Source organism: Cyprinus carpio, chromosome B9, assembly GCF_018340385.1.
Source record: "Cyprinus carpio isolate SPL01 chromosome B9, ASM1834038v1, whole genome shotgun sequence".
Classification (NCBI taxonomy): domain Eukaryota; kingdom Metazoa; phylum Chordata; class Actinopteri; order Cypriniformes; family Cyprinidae; genus Cyprinus; species Cyprinus carpio.
In genome coordinates, this window is record NC_056605.1 from 20,597,146 (window position 1) to 20,617,019 (window position 19,874).

The 19,874-nt window shown below is 37.7% G+C and overlaps 2 protein-coding genes across 2 annotated transcripts; one reads left to right on the plus strand and one right to left on the minus strand.

Moving 5' to 3' along the window:
* The first annotated feature begins 361 nt into the window (after positions 1-361).
* On the plus strand, positions 362-13,543 carry LOC122133993 (coenzyme Q-binding protein COQ10 homolog B, mitochondrial-like). Its single transcript, XM_019110397.2, has 5 exons — positions 362-518; positions 3,780-3,932; positions 9,766-9,958; positions 10,102-10,203; positions 10,318-13,543. The coding sequence occupies exons 1-5, from the start codon at positions 418-420 to the stop codon at positions 10,483-10,485; spliced, it is 717 nt and encodes a 238-aa protein (XP_018965942.1). The 5' UTR covers positions 362-417; the 3' UTR covers positions 10,486-13,543.
* Positions 13,480-19,623, minus strand: LOC122138502 (60 kDa heat shock protein, mitochondrial-like). The gene is made up of 11 exons (XM_042731459.1): positions 19,474-19,623; positions 17,573-17,748; positions 17,126-17,461; positions 16,946-17,036; positions 16,763-16,861; positions 16,233-16,401; positions 15,712-15,811; positions 15,310-15,555; positions 15,052-15,226; positions 14,772-14,950; positions 13,480-14,199 (listed from the first exon to the last, which is right to left on the minus strand). The coding sequence occupies exons 2-11, from the start codon at positions 17,744-17,746 to the stop codon at positions 14,041-14,043; spliced, it is 1,728 nt and encodes a 575-aa protein (XP_042587393.1). The 5' UTR covers positions 17,747-17,748; positions 19,474-19,623; the 3' UTR covers positions 13,480-14,040.
* Positions 19,624-19,874: the final 251 nt, after the last annotated feature.

Consider the following 19,874-nt stretch of genomic DNA (forward strand, 5'->3'; position numbering starts at 1 on the left):
AGCAACAGTTACTTGGTTTGTTGCCATTTGTTCTTTAATTATATTTTTTTTCACAACAATATATAAGGGGCATATATATGCATTTAAAACTAAATATGGTATTTCCTCCAAACCAACTTTTTTTCACCGTATTTTATATTTTTCAAACTTTTTTATGCTTTTACATTGTGTCCTCAAACTAATTTAGCTGTAACCTTTACTAACTATGGGCAACCCAATCTCGCATCCCGTGACAATTCTGCGCACGCAAACCCTCTTCGCTCACTTACTACGTGACGGGCGGAAGATTGAACCAATCAGAGACCAAGGAATACAACCTCAGCCAATGAGATCCTAGGGCGGGTCTCTGAGAAGGCTGGTCTTCGAGACGGGAAAAGAGTTCTCGACGGAAGGAGGCGAGAGAGAGGCAAAGTGAAGATGGCGAGAGGCTCCCGGTGTTTGAGAAGAGCGGTAGTGGAGTGTATCAGAAACCTACCATTCACAGCCAGTCGAGAAACACCGGGCAGGAATGGAGTGAGGTAATTAACGACGGTTTGATGTTTCGCACGGTCTATGTGCGCTCATGTGAAGATCGAAGTGACTCGCGAGCTGCTTTCGTTAGTTGGACGGTTAGTTTCGCTCTTACAAGTGGAGCGAATTTAAGGCCGACATGACAACTTTGTGTCATTAAAGCCTTTATTTATCGTCCAACAATATATTAAAACTTATGACTTGCTCAAATAAATGTGTTAAAAAAAATCTAACTTTAGGAGGGTGTTGGAGGTAGTCACATAACCGGTTGCCAGATAGCCTAATAAGTGATAGTGGCAAGGTTACGATATTATGTAAGGGACCAGGTGTATCTGTTAAAGACTTTTCTTATTTTTTTGAATAACTTTCATCAGCACAGCTTGTGTTTATTCAGATTTATGTTATTTATTTATTTAAAGTCACTTTAAACTCCGATGCAACCAAATACTTTTTAAGGGGAAATAACAAAATTTCAAAATTCAAAAGACTTTTTATTTTTTTTTGGAAAAGCTGGTCACCAACTACATACAACCGGTGTTTATTCAGAAATATTCATTTAAGATAGCTGCAGATCACATGCAATCAATTGATTTTTACTAGGGAAATGCAAAAGAAATTTGGGCACCCATCATGTACATATATATAGTGCTTATAGTACAAATGATTTCATTAGCAATTCTTTCCAAACCCCTTTGCAGGTATGCATTTACAGGAGTCTGCAGCATATGTGACGTCACAAGCCGAGCTGTGACGTTTGTCATCTGTGGCTAGGGACGTGATGTACCCCAACCAAGTGCTGGGCAGCCAAATGTTAAAACTGCTTGGCATAAGGCCATGTCAAGTGTCTGATGGTGACTGTTCTGTCACCGTCTGCTGTCACAGTTACGCTGTGCTGGACAGCTCTTGGCAGCTCTTGTGCCGACATGAATGAATTTGGCTGCCACTCTTTCCATTGAGGAGATATTGTGCCATTTATAGAGCAAGGCCTCATCCCCTTGCGTTTCAGATATGTGTGTGTGATTGATCAGACACGCATCAGACCCATTTTAATGGGATGGGGTGTTATTACTCCCCTTGACTTGGTTGTGGTGGTCAGTGATTATGCTCTACTAATGATTTGTGTCTTGACAAATGGAGGGCAGGTGAACATGTCATGGGATGCCTATCCTATATTTCCTTTAACCCTGGTCCTGCCGCATGAATGCACTGCTTCATAAAGTTTTGTAGTTAAATGATGAACTGTTTAAATGAAGAAGTGCATGTTCCAGTGCACAACAGCTGGTATTGTGGATTGCTTGTGTGGTCTAATTTGTATGGCTGGTTGCATCACAGTTGGCTTTTTTAAGCTCGTCTTTAGCATTTCAAAAGCTTGTCATTCAGAGCCTTTGTAAACTCAATTAGCCAGAGCATAGCAAGAAAGACAATACAGAAAATCCTTAAATCCTACATTTGTACACACTATTACACATATACAGTTTGCACAAGGGTGTCATATAGAGTATTGTATGTAAATTTAATGCCATTATGTCTAGGCAACACATACTTATCACATTCTGTTTGCATTTTAGAGTTTAGGTTTCTGTTAACTCAGCTGTTTTTGACAGCCGTCGTTAGCCAACTATCTTCAGTTGAATTATAATATAATTTATTAACAAGTAGAGATGCGTGATTCTGATTTTTTTCTGCCGATACAGATTTTTACAGATTCCGATTTTTTTTCTAAAAACTACAATTGACAGCATATATATATATATATATATATATATATATATATATATATATATATATATATATATATATATATATATATATATATATATATATATATATATATATATATATATATATACATTTTTTAATGCAAAAACAAAATTTACATAATAAAAAATTGTTAAACATAACAATTGCCCCAATCTGGACAAAGTTACAGATGTTCTCTCACTTAAACAACTCTCAAAATAAAGTGCTCTGTGACTAGAAAAGAGGCAGAAATAACAATTAACTGAAAAGGAGTTGCTGTATGTAACAATACAGATGTAATTTCCGACTATGTTTCTTAAATAGTCATTTTTTTCCCTAATTAAATGTTATCTTTCACATCAAATTCTTACATTGCTTTTAATTACTTAAGTTAGAATAAGAAAGTGTAGAGCTGTTACCATTCAAATGAAATCAGTATCATTATCGCGAACGATTTAGACGATTTCATAATCCTACGATTATATCGTCTGCGATAATGAACGCGATTTTGTATAGCTTGTCAGAGAACTATGGCTCTGTGTAGTAAATGCTGCTCCACCTGAAAGCAGGTGATGGAGATTTACTAGTAATCACAGATATGACTGTACTGACAAAATGTGCATGACAATCGTGATTAATCGCATTCGATTAATCGTGCAGCCCTAATTGACACAACCAATAAAATCTTTACAATCACCTGTGGGGCAGAGTTTGCGCTGAAGTGGATTGGGAGAAAAAATTGCGTGTGTGTCATGTGCCTGTCTGTCAATGGCAGGAAGCCACGCCCTATTTTGGAGCTCCCACCCTGTTTTTGAGTTCCCTCCCCCATTTGGAGATCTCCAGGCTGCAGTTATATCCTTCTTGCTGGCCAGTCGATCGGTGCATCTCTATTAACAATTGTTCAGTTGTATGTTAGGGATGCCTCAAATTTAGTAGAAGATGTGTATATTGTAGTGTATCTTATAGTATTCTGTTTTATATGCATTGTTTGTTGTTGTTGAAATATCATTTTGCAGTTTATTATAACATATGAACAACCAGTCATTAAGATTCTGATTTAAGTTTCAACAACACAAACTTAATTACACAAAACTTGCTTCAAGTTGAGACAAATATCGCTGAAAGTCATGATAACTTTTCAGCAGTTCAGAACTGCCTCAATAAATGGAGTGATTGCGCTATATGTTTGTGTGTGGCCCATAAAGAACAAATCCATAGAAACTTGTCAATTTTCCAGTAGTCTATTCTTTTTTTAGTCTGAAAATACATGTTATTGGCTTTATATTAAGGCCAAAGAGTAGCCTAATTTTCAACAATCCTCTGGACAAAAGGCTTTGTCTTGATTAATTGCACACAGCTATCTGTGTGGTTCATGGGTTCTCTCTGCTCTTATCTGACTCATAAGAGACGTCTGCTGTCTTAAGACATCCAACAAGCCAATAGGGCCTAAATCATTACAAGTACACAAAGTCTCATACAGTGACTATGCTGTTGCTGAATGACATACTTTCACCCTCTTTTGTCAACAGATATCTGTCTTCATGTGGGATTCTGATGACTCGAGTGCCGCCCCTCTTCAGGGCTGTGTCGGGTCGTGCTGTGGTGGCTCCAGCCAGGAGCTTCTTCAACCTCTCAGAGTCCTTTAACAAGAGAAAGGAGTACTCTGAAAGACGTATCATTGGGTATGTTTCAAACCAAGCTGGATATGGTGCATGATCTGTTCCTATTTTTTTCGTTTTTATTGAGGCCCATGATTACTTTAACCCCAGTGTCCCTGCAAATGTTGTTTATGTAACAGGGCATGGGAATAATATTTGGTGTCAGCTTTCTAGGTATCTGGGGTTATTGGAGTATGGATCTGTACTGGTTACACACATCATCACAAGTTACTTGGGAACCGCTTTTGAAGCTGTTTTTAGAAGACCTGAAATGTTAGAGCAGAGGGCTCGGTCCAGATCAGCTGTCCTGCAGAATTTAGTTCCAGCAGTAATACAGCACGTGTGCACATACTGAATTTGATGAACTTGACCACAGTCTATGAAGTATGCAGGGATTAAAGTTTTCCTTCACTACGATGGATTTCTGTCAATTGATAGTTTTCACATGACGTCACACACTCCTTTGAACGCCCACCTGGAGGGCAAAATGAAGCTTTGCTCCACTGACCGCCAGTTATTTTTACGCAGGTTGCATTAAGTAGTAATGTAGTAAAACGCAGAAAACAAAATATTAAATACAATAAACACACAATCAATCATATATATAAGCCAACAAGAAAAAATATCAACCCAGAATATAAACACAATGTGCAAAGTTTCATGTTAAATGGTTAATTTATTAAGGTTATTAGGTATATTAAGGCACTCAAAGTGTTTTTACAACGTTTGTCACACTGTTTAATGATTGAAATTTTGCCACGGGTGATTAATATAGATTGGAAATGGCTAAAATTTGCATTTTGTTCACATACCTTTGTTTTATTCTTTTGAGAGTTGATCTAAATATTTGCGGCTGTGAAACCGATCATAAATTGATAGGCTTGTGCTCAGGGGCGTAGGCAGCGGAGGGCCTGACGGGCACAGGCCCGCCCACTCTGATAACAGGCCCCCCCAGTTTATTATACAAATATAATATTTGTTAAATAATTATTGTTTCATCTATTTTAACACTATTAGAAAACTATTATAACATCTCAAATAACTAAAATAAATAATGTGTTTTTGCATAATTGTTGATGAGTTTGACAGCAGGGTTAGCCAATTGTTATCCAGGCTGTTTTTTAGGCATGTCGCGCATGTAAATTTGTGCGTCTTCAGCAGGTGGTGGTCCGTAACGGAGTATCTTTACTTCGTAACTGTACTTAAGTACATTTTTTAAGTATCTGTACTTTACTGGAGTAGTTTTAATTTGAGGAACTTTTACTTCACTACATTCCAAAGCATAAGATCGTACTTTTTACTTCACTACATTTCATAAAACATATCGTTACTCCTTATAATAAATCATGTGCTCCGAGACGCAGAAGCCGATTCAAGAACGAACTCATTCTTTTCAATGCATCTTTTAAATCGGTTCGCAAATCGCAACAAATGATTCATTCACGAATTAGAATGATTCGATTGCAGCTGTTCTCGAGAAGTCAACTCACTGATTCAAATGAACCGTTTAGTGCGAGTCTCCAGTGAACTGAATTCACGAGTAAGGCCTCGTTTACACTGCCAGTTAAATGTTACCCAATTCCGATTTTTTTGCTTATGTGACACAGATCGGATCTGTTCTATGACAGTGTAAACGGGAAAAAAACGCATGCATTCGGATATTTCAAGATCGGTTTCAGGCCTCATTCATATGTGGAAATGAATCGGATATAAATCAGATATGTGCGAATGCCACTGTCATGTAAACAGACAAATTGGATTTCTGAGGCATTGCGTTCTGTACATTAAAACTGCGACAATTTGGTACTTCTACGTGGTTTAACAACGTCATATGTGACCCGTGCTTGCAAAAATAGTGTAAATTCGCACAGGATTTTTGGAGCTACAGGCAAAAAAAAATCTTACCTTTAGGTAAGGTCTTTTAATGGAGAATTTCATTTCTTTCTTTTTTTTTTTTTTTTTTTTTTATTGCTCATTGTGACTCGTTTTGTCAGCACAAGTCACATTATTCTCACAAGGAAGCACATGTGGAGGCGTTAAATGACAACAAGCCATGCGTGATGTTTCAGGTGGTATGGCAAGTGTAAACACATGAATCGGATATGGGTCACAAATTAAAGAATTTGTAAACAGACAGTCAAAAAAAAAGGATACAGCCAACAAATCAGAATTAGGCATCAAGACCTGCAGTGTAAACGAGGCGTAAGAACCGGGAGATCTTGAGCGCGCGCGCGACTGATGCTGCTAAAAGTAAGTTACTAATGTCGAATTTTAGGATTAATTATTGTAACTGAAAACCATATTTAGGTCAAAAGTTGTTTGTGAACTAAATCTACTATAAAGGGTAATCTATTTAAGCCCACTGAAATGCTTGAATGCACACACCTCAGCATCAGTGTTTTAGGTAAAAAAAAAAAAGGAAACATTAAAATAACACAGATTAAATAAAATAACTCATGCACGTTTAAATTAACATAACATAACATTAACAGTTTTATTAAAATGCTACGCATTTAGCCCTATGTGACGTCTGTTTTTATATTGTTTATCAACAGTATAAATTTTCATATTGTTTGGATTAACTAGCCGAGTAGACGGATATGATTGTTTATTCATAACCATACTGAAAATAAGTAAATATTGTTAGCTGATGCTAACTGTCTAGCTAACAAGCTTGATGGTGCTAAGTTGAGGTAATTTTTAGATATAAAGTCCAAATATTTTTATTCAACCACCTAGATAGATTACATCTGGGGGAAAAACAAAGGATGAGATGTTCAGAAAATGGTAACTACAGTAATTGAAGTGATGCCATCTGGGGGCATTTGGCCAGGGGTGTTTAGACCACAGACAAGGTTTGAGAAGAAAAAAATCATTATGAAAATATAATTATATTTTCCTTAAAGGGGTCATATGACGCGATTTCAATTTTTCCTTTCTCTTTGGAGTGTTACAAGCTCTTTGTGCATAAAGAAGATCTGTACAGCTGCAAAGACTAAAGTCTCAAATCCAAAGAGATATTCTTTATCAAAGTTAAGACTCTGCCACGCCCCCCTAAAACGGCTCGTTTAAACACGCCCCCACATATCTACGTCACTATGTGGGAAGATTTGCATAACGCTGCCCAAATGTGCTCGCAAAGAAAGACTTTTATTCTGTTGCCGCCGGCGCCATTTCATGGAGAAGCTGTGTGTTTCATTGTGAAAGTGAAACTACTTTGTTTGGCCTTCCAAAAGAGCACAATATCCGCTTCGTCATGCCTAGAGCTGATCCGTGCTGCTCGCTGAGGAAATACATCAACTTCACGCTCACCGTGGACGAAGCTGAGTCCAGCCCGGTGACGTCACATGTGGTTTTATATTTACATGGCGTGATATGCAATGCAACGCATAAAAAGACAATATAAGTCGTTATAATCAGTAATTATGTCCCCACTGGATGCAACAACTGCCACGTTGTAATGGGTTTTATTGTTTTTGTCCTGTCTTGCAGGTGTTCTGACCGGGACACGCCATAACAGTATATGTTGAGGGGTGTAACATTTCCGTCAGTCGCTTGAAACATTTGGCCAATCACAATGCCCTGGATAGCTGGCCAATCAGAGCACACCTCACTTTTCAGACTGATGAGCTTTGTAAAAATCGATGTGTTTCAGAAAGGCGGGGCATAGAAGAGAAACAATAATGTACAGTATGTGGAAAATAATGTGTTTTTTGAATCTTAAACCGCATAAACACATTTCATTACACCAAATACACAAAATAATGTTCTTTTTAACAACATCATATGACCCCTTTAAAATGTTCTTCCTAACTTCAGGCCTTATTCTCATGTGATATATAACTGATGTTCTGCAAAACAACAAACTTTAAAACACTTTTTTTCTTCCTGGTGAAAATCTGATGGTCAAATCTGTTTTCTCTCAGGTACACCGCAGTGTAAGTTTCACAGTAAACATTATTACATCACTCTCGTCAACATAATCCATATCAACAACAAAAATATATCTTGACTCTATATAGTGGTTATTTGGGAAAATCCCGGGTATTTTGAGCAGTAGGATTATAACAAATAAGCCCAAATAAAAAATCAAAATAACTAACCTATAAAAAATTTCAAAATTAATCAAACAAAAACTACTAATTAAAATTAAAAACATAAACAATCAATTACTTTTGTACTTTCACTCGAGTAAAATTGAAAAAGGAGTACTTTTACTTTTACTGGAGTAATATTTTATTATACATATATATGAGGTCTTAAAGAGACAGCAGCCTAAATAAACCTCCTGCTGCCTTTCATTATATAGTGAAGACTACACAGTGTTATGTTACAGTTGAATAGATTATAGTTAGACCTAACTGAAAAAAAAAGTACTGTTAATTTAATTTGTATTTTCTTATTGTTTTTGTTTGTGCTATTGATTGTCATTAATTTATTTGTTCTTATTTTATAATTTACTATTTACTTGTCTTTTTAGTTAAAATAAAGTCAAAGGTAAAAAGAAAATGCCCCTGTAAATCACTTTGAGTCAAATGTCACCCTCATATTAGGAAGGCTAATTTTTGATCAGAATTTTTTATTATTGATCAGGAGGTGCTCCTCATTTTTTTAAATTAGGAGGACAAGCCTTCCTAATTACAAGAAGAAAAAACTGCTCTTAAACTGGGTGTGTGACATGTATGGCTGTGGAATGGGGTTTGGCTGATTATTATTATTATTATTTTTTTGCTTTAACCCGAGTATGTTCTATAGTTATGCAGGTATATAGCATAAATGCATTCTGGGACAAACTCGTTTGACCTATGACATACTAACTACAACCAAAACAACTCACTTGGTTGTTGTTAAACAACTAGGCTACTTACACACGCCTTAACTTACACCTAGCTCACAGCACCCCCACCGCCCCCTTAATTAATTATATTTGTTTATTTTTTACATTTATTTAAAAGTTTGATGGTTAATTTATTTATTTAATTGAATAGTTTCCTTGACCATATGTTATAGTGAAATGTCCGCTTCAAACTTTAAAATCTGAGAACATGCAGTTATCCAGGTTTTTTGCATACTGTGTCAGAGGAAAGTGTGCATATTCTGATGCAGGAAAGGTCTTGGATTGTGTGATGGATTGTGGCTAACAAGCAGACACTGAGGGAATTGAGTAATTTCTATGAATATTTTATCTTATCTGTTATCTTTAACATGAAGGTCTTAAAATGCTCCAAAACTAGACTTTGAAATGTAAGATATGTCCATGTTAACCTCTGTTGGACCCTGTGTACACAAAACTGACTGTAAACAAACCATGTTTGACCTTTCTTCTGCTGTCTTGATTCCATTGTGCAGTGAGTCAATCCCACACTCACATAGTGGGATAACTGATTGGTTCTCTCAATCAACCATTAGAAATGTTTCAGTGACCGCACTAAATCCATTCTCAACTTTAGCATCAACCTTTTGTTTTTTTGGGTCACACCTGTACAATGATGATATATATTTAAGGCATCCAGTGAGGTTATGAGCTGCCACGACTCCAAAGTTAGATTAATATTGCACTCTTCAGACTATAACTGCAGTCTGTGTTCTGGCATAATGACTAAAGCTTAGGGTTGGTAATCAAAACGTTTATGAGCTTTCACTATTGTGCCCTTGAGCACTTAACCTGGATTACTCCTATGTATTCAGTATACTGTAAGTCACTTTGAGTTAAAGTGTCTGCTAAATGACTGTTGCTTAGAAAAATCCTATCCCCCTCCACTCCCAAAACAAAAATTAATCAATTTGTTGTTCACGTCATTTGCACACAGAACACCATTGTATTATCCTGGCTAACTGTCTTTTCCTTGGCACACAGGTACTCGATGCAAGAAATGTATGAGGTTGTGGCCAAAGTAGAAGACTACCTGCTGTTTGTGCCCTGGTGCAAACGCTCAGACGTTATATTCCGCCGCTCTGGATTTTGCAAGGCCAAGCTGATGGTGGGCTTCCCTCCTGTGGTAGAAAACTACACCTCGCTCGTTACTACAGTGCGCCCGCATTTAGTCAAGGTATGTACATCACTTTATTTTCTTAAGTGGATCTATTTTATAGATTTTTTTCATTTTATGGATTATAGATTGATGGCAGACCAATACTTCATAATACTTGTGTTGTCAGTCGTTTTTAACTCCATTGTTTTTTGTGTCTTCAGGCATCTTGCTCTGAAGGAAAACTTTTCAATCACTTGGAGACGGTGTGGCGCTTCAGCCCTGGTCTTCCTGGCTACCCCCGTACATGCACCCTTGACTTTTCTGTAAGTATTACAAGCACAGTCTGGTTCATCATCCTCAGGTGAAGTTGGAATGCGATGTATATTTAAACTTAAATTTCTACCAAATGTTGATTCCCTGCTTCTGTCTGTCCCTAGATTTCCTTTGAGTTCCGCTCGCTCCTGCATTCTCAGTTGGCCACCGTTTTCTTCGACGAGGTCGTGAAGCAGATGGTGTCGGCCTTTGAGCGGCAAGCGTCCAAGCTGTACGGCCCGGAGACACAGATCCCACGCGAACTGATGTTCCACGAGGTCCACCACACGTAGTACATTCCACAGCTTCAGACGGATGGGGAGGGGGTTGTTGTTCAGGGAACTGGGGGTTTTACTGAAAGCATACATTTAGAGTATTACAAAGACAGTTGAGAGAGCAGGAGCTCTGTGTGCCTGAATATCCTCAGTGCCTGGTCAAAAAAAACAAAAACAGTTGATTTAAAAAAAAATGTATGCTTAAAAAAAACAAATGAGGCTGGATCTTTTCATGGAGAGCTTGATTGTGCTCACTGAGCCCTGCTCCACTACCTCCATGTTAACTTTTTAAAACCCGCTATCAGGATGGCACCTTGAGCCGTATATTTTTAATATGAGGACCTTGAGATGGTTTTTAAAACCGCTGCCAAAAACCATAATGGCTTCATGAATGGCACAATAGACAAAGGTCAAGGGTTTCTACGAGAGGACATTATTTTGAGATATTTTATGGAAAGATTGTCATGTTACACAGTTTATACGACAGGTGAGTGATGTATTTATTGAAAAGCTTTTAGTTGATCCTTTAAGATTTCAAGAAAGGGACGAGGAGACTCAACTTGAGTGTGTGCGTCGCGTGCAGAAGACTGACTGTTGCTGCAGCCAAATGCACAAAGTGCTATTAGGGTATCAAGGCTATACACTGGACATCAGGTCTGTTGTATTCTTGCATACCAGCACAAAAAAGGGCATGAAAAATAAATGCTACGAGGCTCCCTTTCACCACACTGTCTTGCGTTATACCATTTTGCACAGTTTAGTTCTGGCAGTGGTGCTCCAGTTCACTCCTCAGATGATTTTAAGTGTCCAGATTAAAGACTGCTTTTCTCTCCTAGAGGTGTGCAATATGTTTGTATGTTGTTTTTAACAGACTGCTCACCCATCTATGATATCCACTGCTTCTAAAAGGACCCAAACTCTGGGAAACTTGGAAAACCTTTCCCAGAGCTCTCATCAGATTGTAGTGAGGTATCCGTCAACATAGACCTTTAAAGATTCCAGTCCATACCCTGCTCGCTTCCACATGCTTACTGCCTTTTACAGAGAAGGTTTCATATTATTTATCATTATCTTAAAAACATGTATACGAGTATCCTGTATTTATTTTGGTTATGGGTTAATCCACGTGTACATATCCAGTGTAAGACCACAGACTAAACTTTAGTGTACAATTGAGCTATATAAAAAAAACAAATGGATAAATCTTTTTTTTTTCTTATCTTTCTTTTGGGGGTGGGGGGGGTCTCTTTGTTTTAATTGAGGCGTTTTAATGAGTGTGTTGTGGGTGAATATATATCCTGCCTGCATGGTTTATAAACTATTTTTATATGTAAAAAATAGCCTTGTGTCTGTTTGTTTACCAACATCTGGTTCTGACTAGTTTCCACATTTAAAATGAGGTGATCATGTGAGGGATAATATTAGAAGGCTTCTGAGTAACCTGTGTCATGACCCCTAGTGGCCAGTGACAGTGATGGCCCTCTTTGGCTCTGTTCCAATTCAATATTAGCATTATGCAAATTGTGCAGGATATACAGTATGCTGCCTACTACTATTATTTTTAAATAGTATGTAAAAATGTGCATCCTGCTCACAGAATACATCCTGAAGAAATACTAATTAATAGTTTTGTTATAATATTATTTCAAAATAGCCATTGGAATAGTAATTAACTAAGCAGATAGAAGTATTATTGTAATCTAAAGGAACACATTCAGAAAATATTATTTGTAAGTGATTACTGAAAGTTACTAAAACACTTTTAAATGCCCCGTATAACATTTTTTTCATTAGCAGCCACAGCAGAGTGTGAACAAGCCAATATTTTTTTTGTTATTCACTGGTAATTTCAAATGTGAATGCAGGTTGCAAATCATTGAAGGCTGAAGGGTGAACATCTACTTTAATTACTTATTAAAAGAGAGTGTTGCTGTATTATTCACGTAATTGTCAACAAGTCCACGACTTAACATGAAATCAGAATGAACCGTTTCTTAACATGTTCGTAGTCCTATCAGTACATATGATAAAGGAATAAAATGTGTCTAAATGTAGTTTGCTTCACTTCTAAGATAATAGCCTTTGCAGACGTCACCGAGGCTTTGGAAGGGAGTAGTTTGGTATGGAATGCCCACTTTTCACAATCCAATCCATTCTCAAAAATCAAGGCTTGGCCTTAGTTGCGAGTGCCATTTAATGCCTAATTAATGATAAAATGTGTTAATTGTCAGGCTATAACACCATAAGTTTAGTTGATTTCTACAAATAATTTTAATGTAAAATCTTTCTGACAAGGAAGCCACTGATTGGCTGGGACATCAACAGGACAAAACTCATTTCTTTGTGAACACTGAATTTTATTAAATAAAAAATACAGAATTAATGACTATATTGTACAAAACATTGTTGGATGATCATTGTTGCACATTCATAGAGAATGTAGCTTTAAAAACAAACAAGTAATTCTCTTAATGAACAGCAGTTTTTTTTTAAACACTATTCTGTACCACTACTCAGAAGTTAGATCTTTAGAATAACGTCACACTAAATGGATTTAATATTTTGTTGGGCATACACTTGCATGGCTGTTGTAAAAACTGCTGTGCAACAAGTTCACCCATCCCTCCACTCAACCTTCCTACCAAACTCTAGTCTTGACCAAAAGATGTTCAACCCTCAGATTTCAAAGGGACAGTTCACTCAAAAATGAAAATTGTCATCAACCAAAAGAGAAAAAAAAAGTCCATCATGCTGTTTAATGTTGTTTTGGACCTCTCTGACTTTCAAAATATATAGTGTTCCACAGAAAAAAATAAGTCATAGAGGTTTAGAAAAACATGAAGGTAGGTAAATGAGTAAATGACAGTTTTTGTTTTTTGTAGAAATATCCCTTAAAAAAAAGAAAACAGGAACACAGAAAAACATCACAGTTCTTTAAGCCGATATCAACATATTTCTATTCCGTGAGAAAAATTGAAGTAACAACTGAAGGCAAAATAAGTACTTGCTTCGTCACAGTTGTGTAATCCTCAAATGAGGGGTTTATTTTTATATTAAACAATGAACAGCGTACAAACAAAAATATGAACTGATCAATGAAGTGGATTTTTTTTTTTAAGATACAACTGGTCAAGGTTCCTATTACCTTCTTTCTCATGAAGACAGACTTTAACCTGAACATCTGGCTTTTAAAGCCCCTATGGTCTGATTCAAAACCAGCTATACACACAATGACATCTGTACAACACAACAGCATGACAGTATGCAACATGTTAAATGCACTTTCTCATTAGACGTTGGTGAATACAATGTTATAGAACAAAGGCAGACAGACTCTCCCTGGTCACATTATCAACAACTTGTCTTTAAAGCGGTAGGGTGACGTCTTCAGCCATGAGTAGAGAGATAAGATTGGACATAGCGGTGGAAGGATGGGAGACTGTAAGGTCCATTTCATTTGCTCCATGATCAGACCACCAGCACTCAATTTCGGCAGGTTTTTCCAAGTCAAAAGGGAGGGGCAAATCATGTCCCCTGCCCTCAACCCTTTCACTAAAGTCGGTGCAGATCAGTTTAGAATCCCATGCCTCCCATGCCACCCATGCCTCCCATTCCTCCCATTCCTCCAGCCGGCATGTCCTTCTCCTCCTTTGGTATCTCGATGACAACGGCTTCAGCAGTAAACAGCAGAGATGCAACGCCTGCAGCATCTAGCAGTGCAGTCCTCACGACCTGCAGGGGGAGACAAAGACAATACACTTACTGAACATGAGGCGCCTTGTGTTTTTGATAGGGACACATCAACATCACAATCAATTCTTTTCATTTTACAGCCAATACCTGATTAATTACTGAGTAAACCATTTAAATGCTACAAAATAATTTAGGTAGTACATTATCATCTATTAGGCATCACAACAAAATATAAAAATACACATTAAAATTTGATGTCAGTAAGACTTAAATTAATGCTTTTAAGTAAGAAGGCATTCAACTAATCAAAAATTAGATAAACTTTTATAAATGTTACAAATGATTTCCGTTTCAAAAAATGCTGTTCTTTTGAACTTTCTATTCAAAGAAATTCTAAAAACAAAACTATGCAAATTCTAAAAAAAAAAAATCATGGTTTCCACAAAACAGTTTACAAAACTGATCTTTAAAAAAAAAAAAAAATGTTTAAACAGTATTGTATATAATGTAGGGAAAGTATTGTAATATACATGTCGAGATATTAATTCACAGAAAGTGCTCTGACATATTACGGATTTAAACTGATGAGTTTGTGAATCACAAATACACACCTTCGTGGGGTCAATAATGCCTCTTTCGACCATGTTAACATATTCTCCATTCATAGCGTCATATCCAATCTCTGGAGCGCTCTGCAAGATCTTCTCCACCACCAGAGATCCCTCAACTCCTGCATTCTTGGCAATAGTCATTGCAGGAATACGAAGCGCTTTGCGAATGATGTCGATACCTTTAAGAGCAAAAAAAAAAAAAATGTCAGTTTGGGGAAGTTTACAGAGGGTTATTTCTTACAGGATATCTGGAGGATGAGATCTACACTTCAGTCCTTACCAATCTTTTGATCATCATTGACTGGCTTGATGTTGTCCAGGGCTGGGATGCAGCGCAGCAGGGCACATCCTCCTCCAAGAACTATTCCCTCCTCCACAGCAGCTCGAGTGGCGTTCAGCGCATCAGTGACGCGGTCTTTCTTCTCATTCACTTCAACGTCGCTTGTTCCTCCAACCTAATAAAGAGAATGATTTTATTTATCATGGTGATGGACACATCATACCAACAAATGACAATCCATTCTTCCTGCTTTCATACCTTAATCACAGCCACTCCATCAGAGAGTTTGGCCAGACGCTCGTTGAGTTTCTCCTTCTCGTAGTCACTGTTAGTGCTCTCCAGCTCTTCCGCGATCTCATTCGTACGCTTCTCAATGGCTGCTGGATCACCACGGCCTTTGAGGAGCATCGTGTCATCCTTTGTCACAATGACCTCGCCGACCCTGCCAAAGTCATGTGCCTGGATATCCTCAATGGCCAGACCCACAGCCTCATCACCAAACACCTGAAAACACACAGATCAGGTGTGTCAACAGATTTCATCATGTTATTTATACCTCAAGAAATGATACGTGCCATAATGCAATTTGGTAAAGCAATAAATAATTAGATATTTTAAATGAGCTATTAATTAATGGAATCAATACAGATGAAGACATACCGTGCCTCCAGTGGAAATGGCCATATCCCGCAGCTGGTTTTTCCTGTTGTCCCCAAATCCTGGAGCCTTGACTGCAACGACCTGAAGTCCAACCTTCAACCTGTTGGTGAGTTTTAGCATTGACCTTTAACCCAGAATCTTTAAATAACAACCTATTCTTAAACCTCTAAAACATCATACCTTACAAAAAAAGGGTTTCTGTTACAGTGGTTACTTTGATATATCTCTTGCAATTTACTTCAATATTAACCAAAATAAACAAATAATATGAAGATTACACACACACACATATATATACATATTATATATATATACATACATATATATACATATATACACACACACACACACACACATACATATATACATATATATATATATATATATATATACACACACACACACATTTTCATATATATATGAAATCTATTTGGAGATTCCATATTTCTGGAATCAGAAGTTCTGTTTCACATTTATCCATTCCATGCATTTCTTGTGTAAAGGTGTTTTTAGAGACAAACCTGTTGAGGACCAGAGTGCTGAGTGCCTCTCCGTCCACATCTTCAGCAATGATGACCAGAGGCTTGCGATGCTGGTTGGCAAGTTCCAGTGCTGGCACGATGCTCTGTACGCTGGAGATCTTCTTCTCACTCAGAAGCAGGAAAGCATCCTGGAACTCACACTTCTGGCCTGCAAACAGAGAAGACATGCTGTTATCATTCCAGCCTTAAAGGAATGGTTCACCCAAAAACGACAATTTTGTCATCATTTACTAGCCCTCTTGTCATTCCAAACACAAAAGAAGATATTTTAAAGAACCAAATAGTTGTTGTCCCCCATTGACCTCCACAGAAAGCAAAGAAATACTATAGAAGTCAATGAGGACCATCAACTGTTTGATTACCAGCATTCTTCAAAATATCTTCTTTTATGTTCAACATAAGAAAGAAACTCATACGGGTTTGTGAATGATGACACAATGTTCATTTTTGGGTGAACTATCCCATTCATACTAGTACTAACACATGAGCTTCTATTACAAAATACACACCTTTAGCTGTGTTGATGAAGTAAGGAGAAATGTAGCCACGGTCGAACTTCATGCCCTCAATGATCTCCAGCTCATCATGTAGGGTTTTACCATCCTTTAAACAAGAATTACAGCCCAAGTGTGAGGTATTTTAAGGATCAAACCATCATTCCGTCTGTACTAAATACTACTTCTACCTACCTTCACTAATAACACCCTTGCGGCCCACTTTCTTCATAGCATTGGAGATGATGTTTCCAACTTCAGTGTCTCCATTGGCAGAAATAGTGGCCACCTATACCAAAGAAAGATTGACAGAAACAAAAAGTAAAAAAAAAAAAAACACCTTCCATATTTAGAGGGCGTTTTTAGGACACTTCTTACCTGAGCGATTTCCTCTGGTGTTGTGACCGGCTTGGAGAGCTTCTTGAGTTCACTGATGACTACTTCCACCGCCAGCATGACTCCTCTACGGATCTCCACAGGGTTGGCGCCTTTGCTGATGGTGTCAAATCCCTCCTTGGCAATAGCACGGGCCAAAACTGTGGCGGTTGTGGTGCCGTCTCCAGCTTCCTCATTTGTGTTGTTGGCCACGTCCTGTACCAGCCTGGCCCCGATGTTCTTACACTTATCCTTCAAGTCAATACTTTTGGCAACTGTGACACCATCTTTGGTGACTTTAGGGCTGCCCCAGCTCTGCTCGATGATGACGGTGCGACCCTAAAGTAGAGAGACCAATCTAGTTGTTGCTGCCATTAATGATTACAAATGTGACTTTAAGAGGAGTAACATATCTGCTGTTCCCCTGGCGACTGATGAAACTCAGCATACCTTTGGTCCCATGGTGACGGCCACAGCATCAACCAGCAGGTCAACGCCCTGGAGCATGAGGGCGCGGGCATCTGCTCCAAACTTGATGTCCTTGGCATACGCACGGGTCAGGTGTGGGGCCAGCGCCCTGCACACTGGCCTCATCTGTTTCATTACACTGGGTAAACGCAGCATTTCTGTGAGAAAGAGGAGAAGACAATCACTTTTTTTATTCAGATTATTAATTATAGAAGTGATTTTACATCATTATAATAAAAAAATAAAGATGGTTTTCAGAAACATTCCAATCACTTAGACCAGGGGCACCATTGTCCACAATTTTAAAGGGCTCTATATCCAGTTGTTTGTGATATATTGGGTAAGGATTAGAACTAAGATTTTTTTTTACTCAACATCAACTACATAAAAAAATTAATATATAGCCATGAATAAAAAAAAAAAAAAAAAATACATTCTAAAAAAAAAATGCCCACAAGATTTGATTAATTTACATGACTTTTCAAAGTCTAGGATCACACTTTAAGAATGAGACTCTCTCATGTGTTCATATTTTCCAAGGCCATATAGACAAATTAAAATAAAATAAAAAAATAATTTTTAGTTGTTTTGCCGTTTTAAATAATTCGAAGTCTTCTTGAGGCACCCTCGGAATCCCTGGTTGAGAACTGGTTTAGCCAAACAGGTAGCCCCGCCCAAAACCCATGTCATTGGCTGATGTTGGTAGAGAGCCGTTTCTGATTGGCTGACAGTCGCCGACAGAACTCTACTGAGCTTCTTTCTTTTTCGTTTATAGAACGTAGTCACATACAAGCGTGATTTTTCACAATAGTATTGACATCTGTCAGGCAGTAGAGACATTTTATGCACGATATTCAACCTCCCAAACTTCCCTTTCACACCCAAGCCACTGAAAAAAATTGAAGTCTTGTGTTGAGGTCACATGAGAACATATCCGGATGCCAAAAATTAGTCTTTGCCCCCACTGGCCCCTGAAAGCATTATATGAATATTTGCCTGACTCATTCATTCACGTATCCATATCATATTTCGTGTTCAAAATATCAAGGCTTTCCATTAAAACACGCTTTAGAAAATACGAGGAGATAATCAGCGGCATGCTTCACCTGGACAGTTACTACAATGTTCAAAGCCAGATCATCAACCATAAAAAAAGAAGGGAAAATGTTTTAAAAAGCAAGGATGACAGGTAATAATTACACTAAACTGAAATGTGTTAATGTTCATGTAAAGTACATGCTGTAGTGGGTCTAACGTTACCCCACGTGCGTCCAGGGCGTCACAAGGTCAAAATCACTCCGCGTCACGGCAGAGACATCCCTATGCGTTCAAGTTATAAAGTTCCCGGGGTATTCCTTTTGTTTTATCAAAACTAACCACTGTAGCCCTGACACCGATTAAATATATCATACATAACATGATTAAAATTCTTAGGCCTCAATAGCATAGAATTTGCTATAGTTAGCATGCAAGCTATAATCACCACTATATAGTTCAGTTAAGACTAATAAAGAAGTCAATAAAGCAGATATGACACTGATTAATTATAATTTCCAAGCAATGTATGTGATATGCATAATATTTTTTCTTGCATTTATGCCAGTTATTCTAATGAGCACCATCAGCATCTGCCATAAAGGTATAAATGTTCTAGAACACGACAGGATTAAATGACAGCTAATTACACAGTAAACATGCACAATGTTATTTTACAACTCGACAGAACCAACTGACAGCTCTGGCGTTACAAAATGATGTTACATGTTACATATCTGCCTCTTTGATCTCATTGATCTTTATATTACCAGGCCAGTAAATAGCGTTATGCAGTGTAGTATGTTTATAGGCTTTCATAAATGAGTATAATGTTATAACTGACTTACTGCAGAGTGATCTGGAGGTAAATGAAGCGATGCGCGTGTCCGTCAGTACAGCAGACTGAATGAAGAGGAGCCGCTTTAGAACTCACGTGTGTTCTTCATCCGGGTAACCTCCCGCCGCCCTGACATCTGAATAACACACTATTATCAAAAAATAGAGACGCATTAAGCTATTAAACACACATATGCTTTCATCTGCTTTTTGTTTCAATGTCACTCAGCACAGCATAGCTCGTTCACACTGAAGGAACATATATATGTAAAATACATTAAAATAGCCCATCATATTGTTGTTATGCTCGTTCCGGGGCGTCAAGTTCGAGAATATTCGCAGATTCTATTGGAGAAAAAAAGACGTCAGAGGTCAAGATTGTGCAACAAGAATTTCTTTGATTTTGTATAAA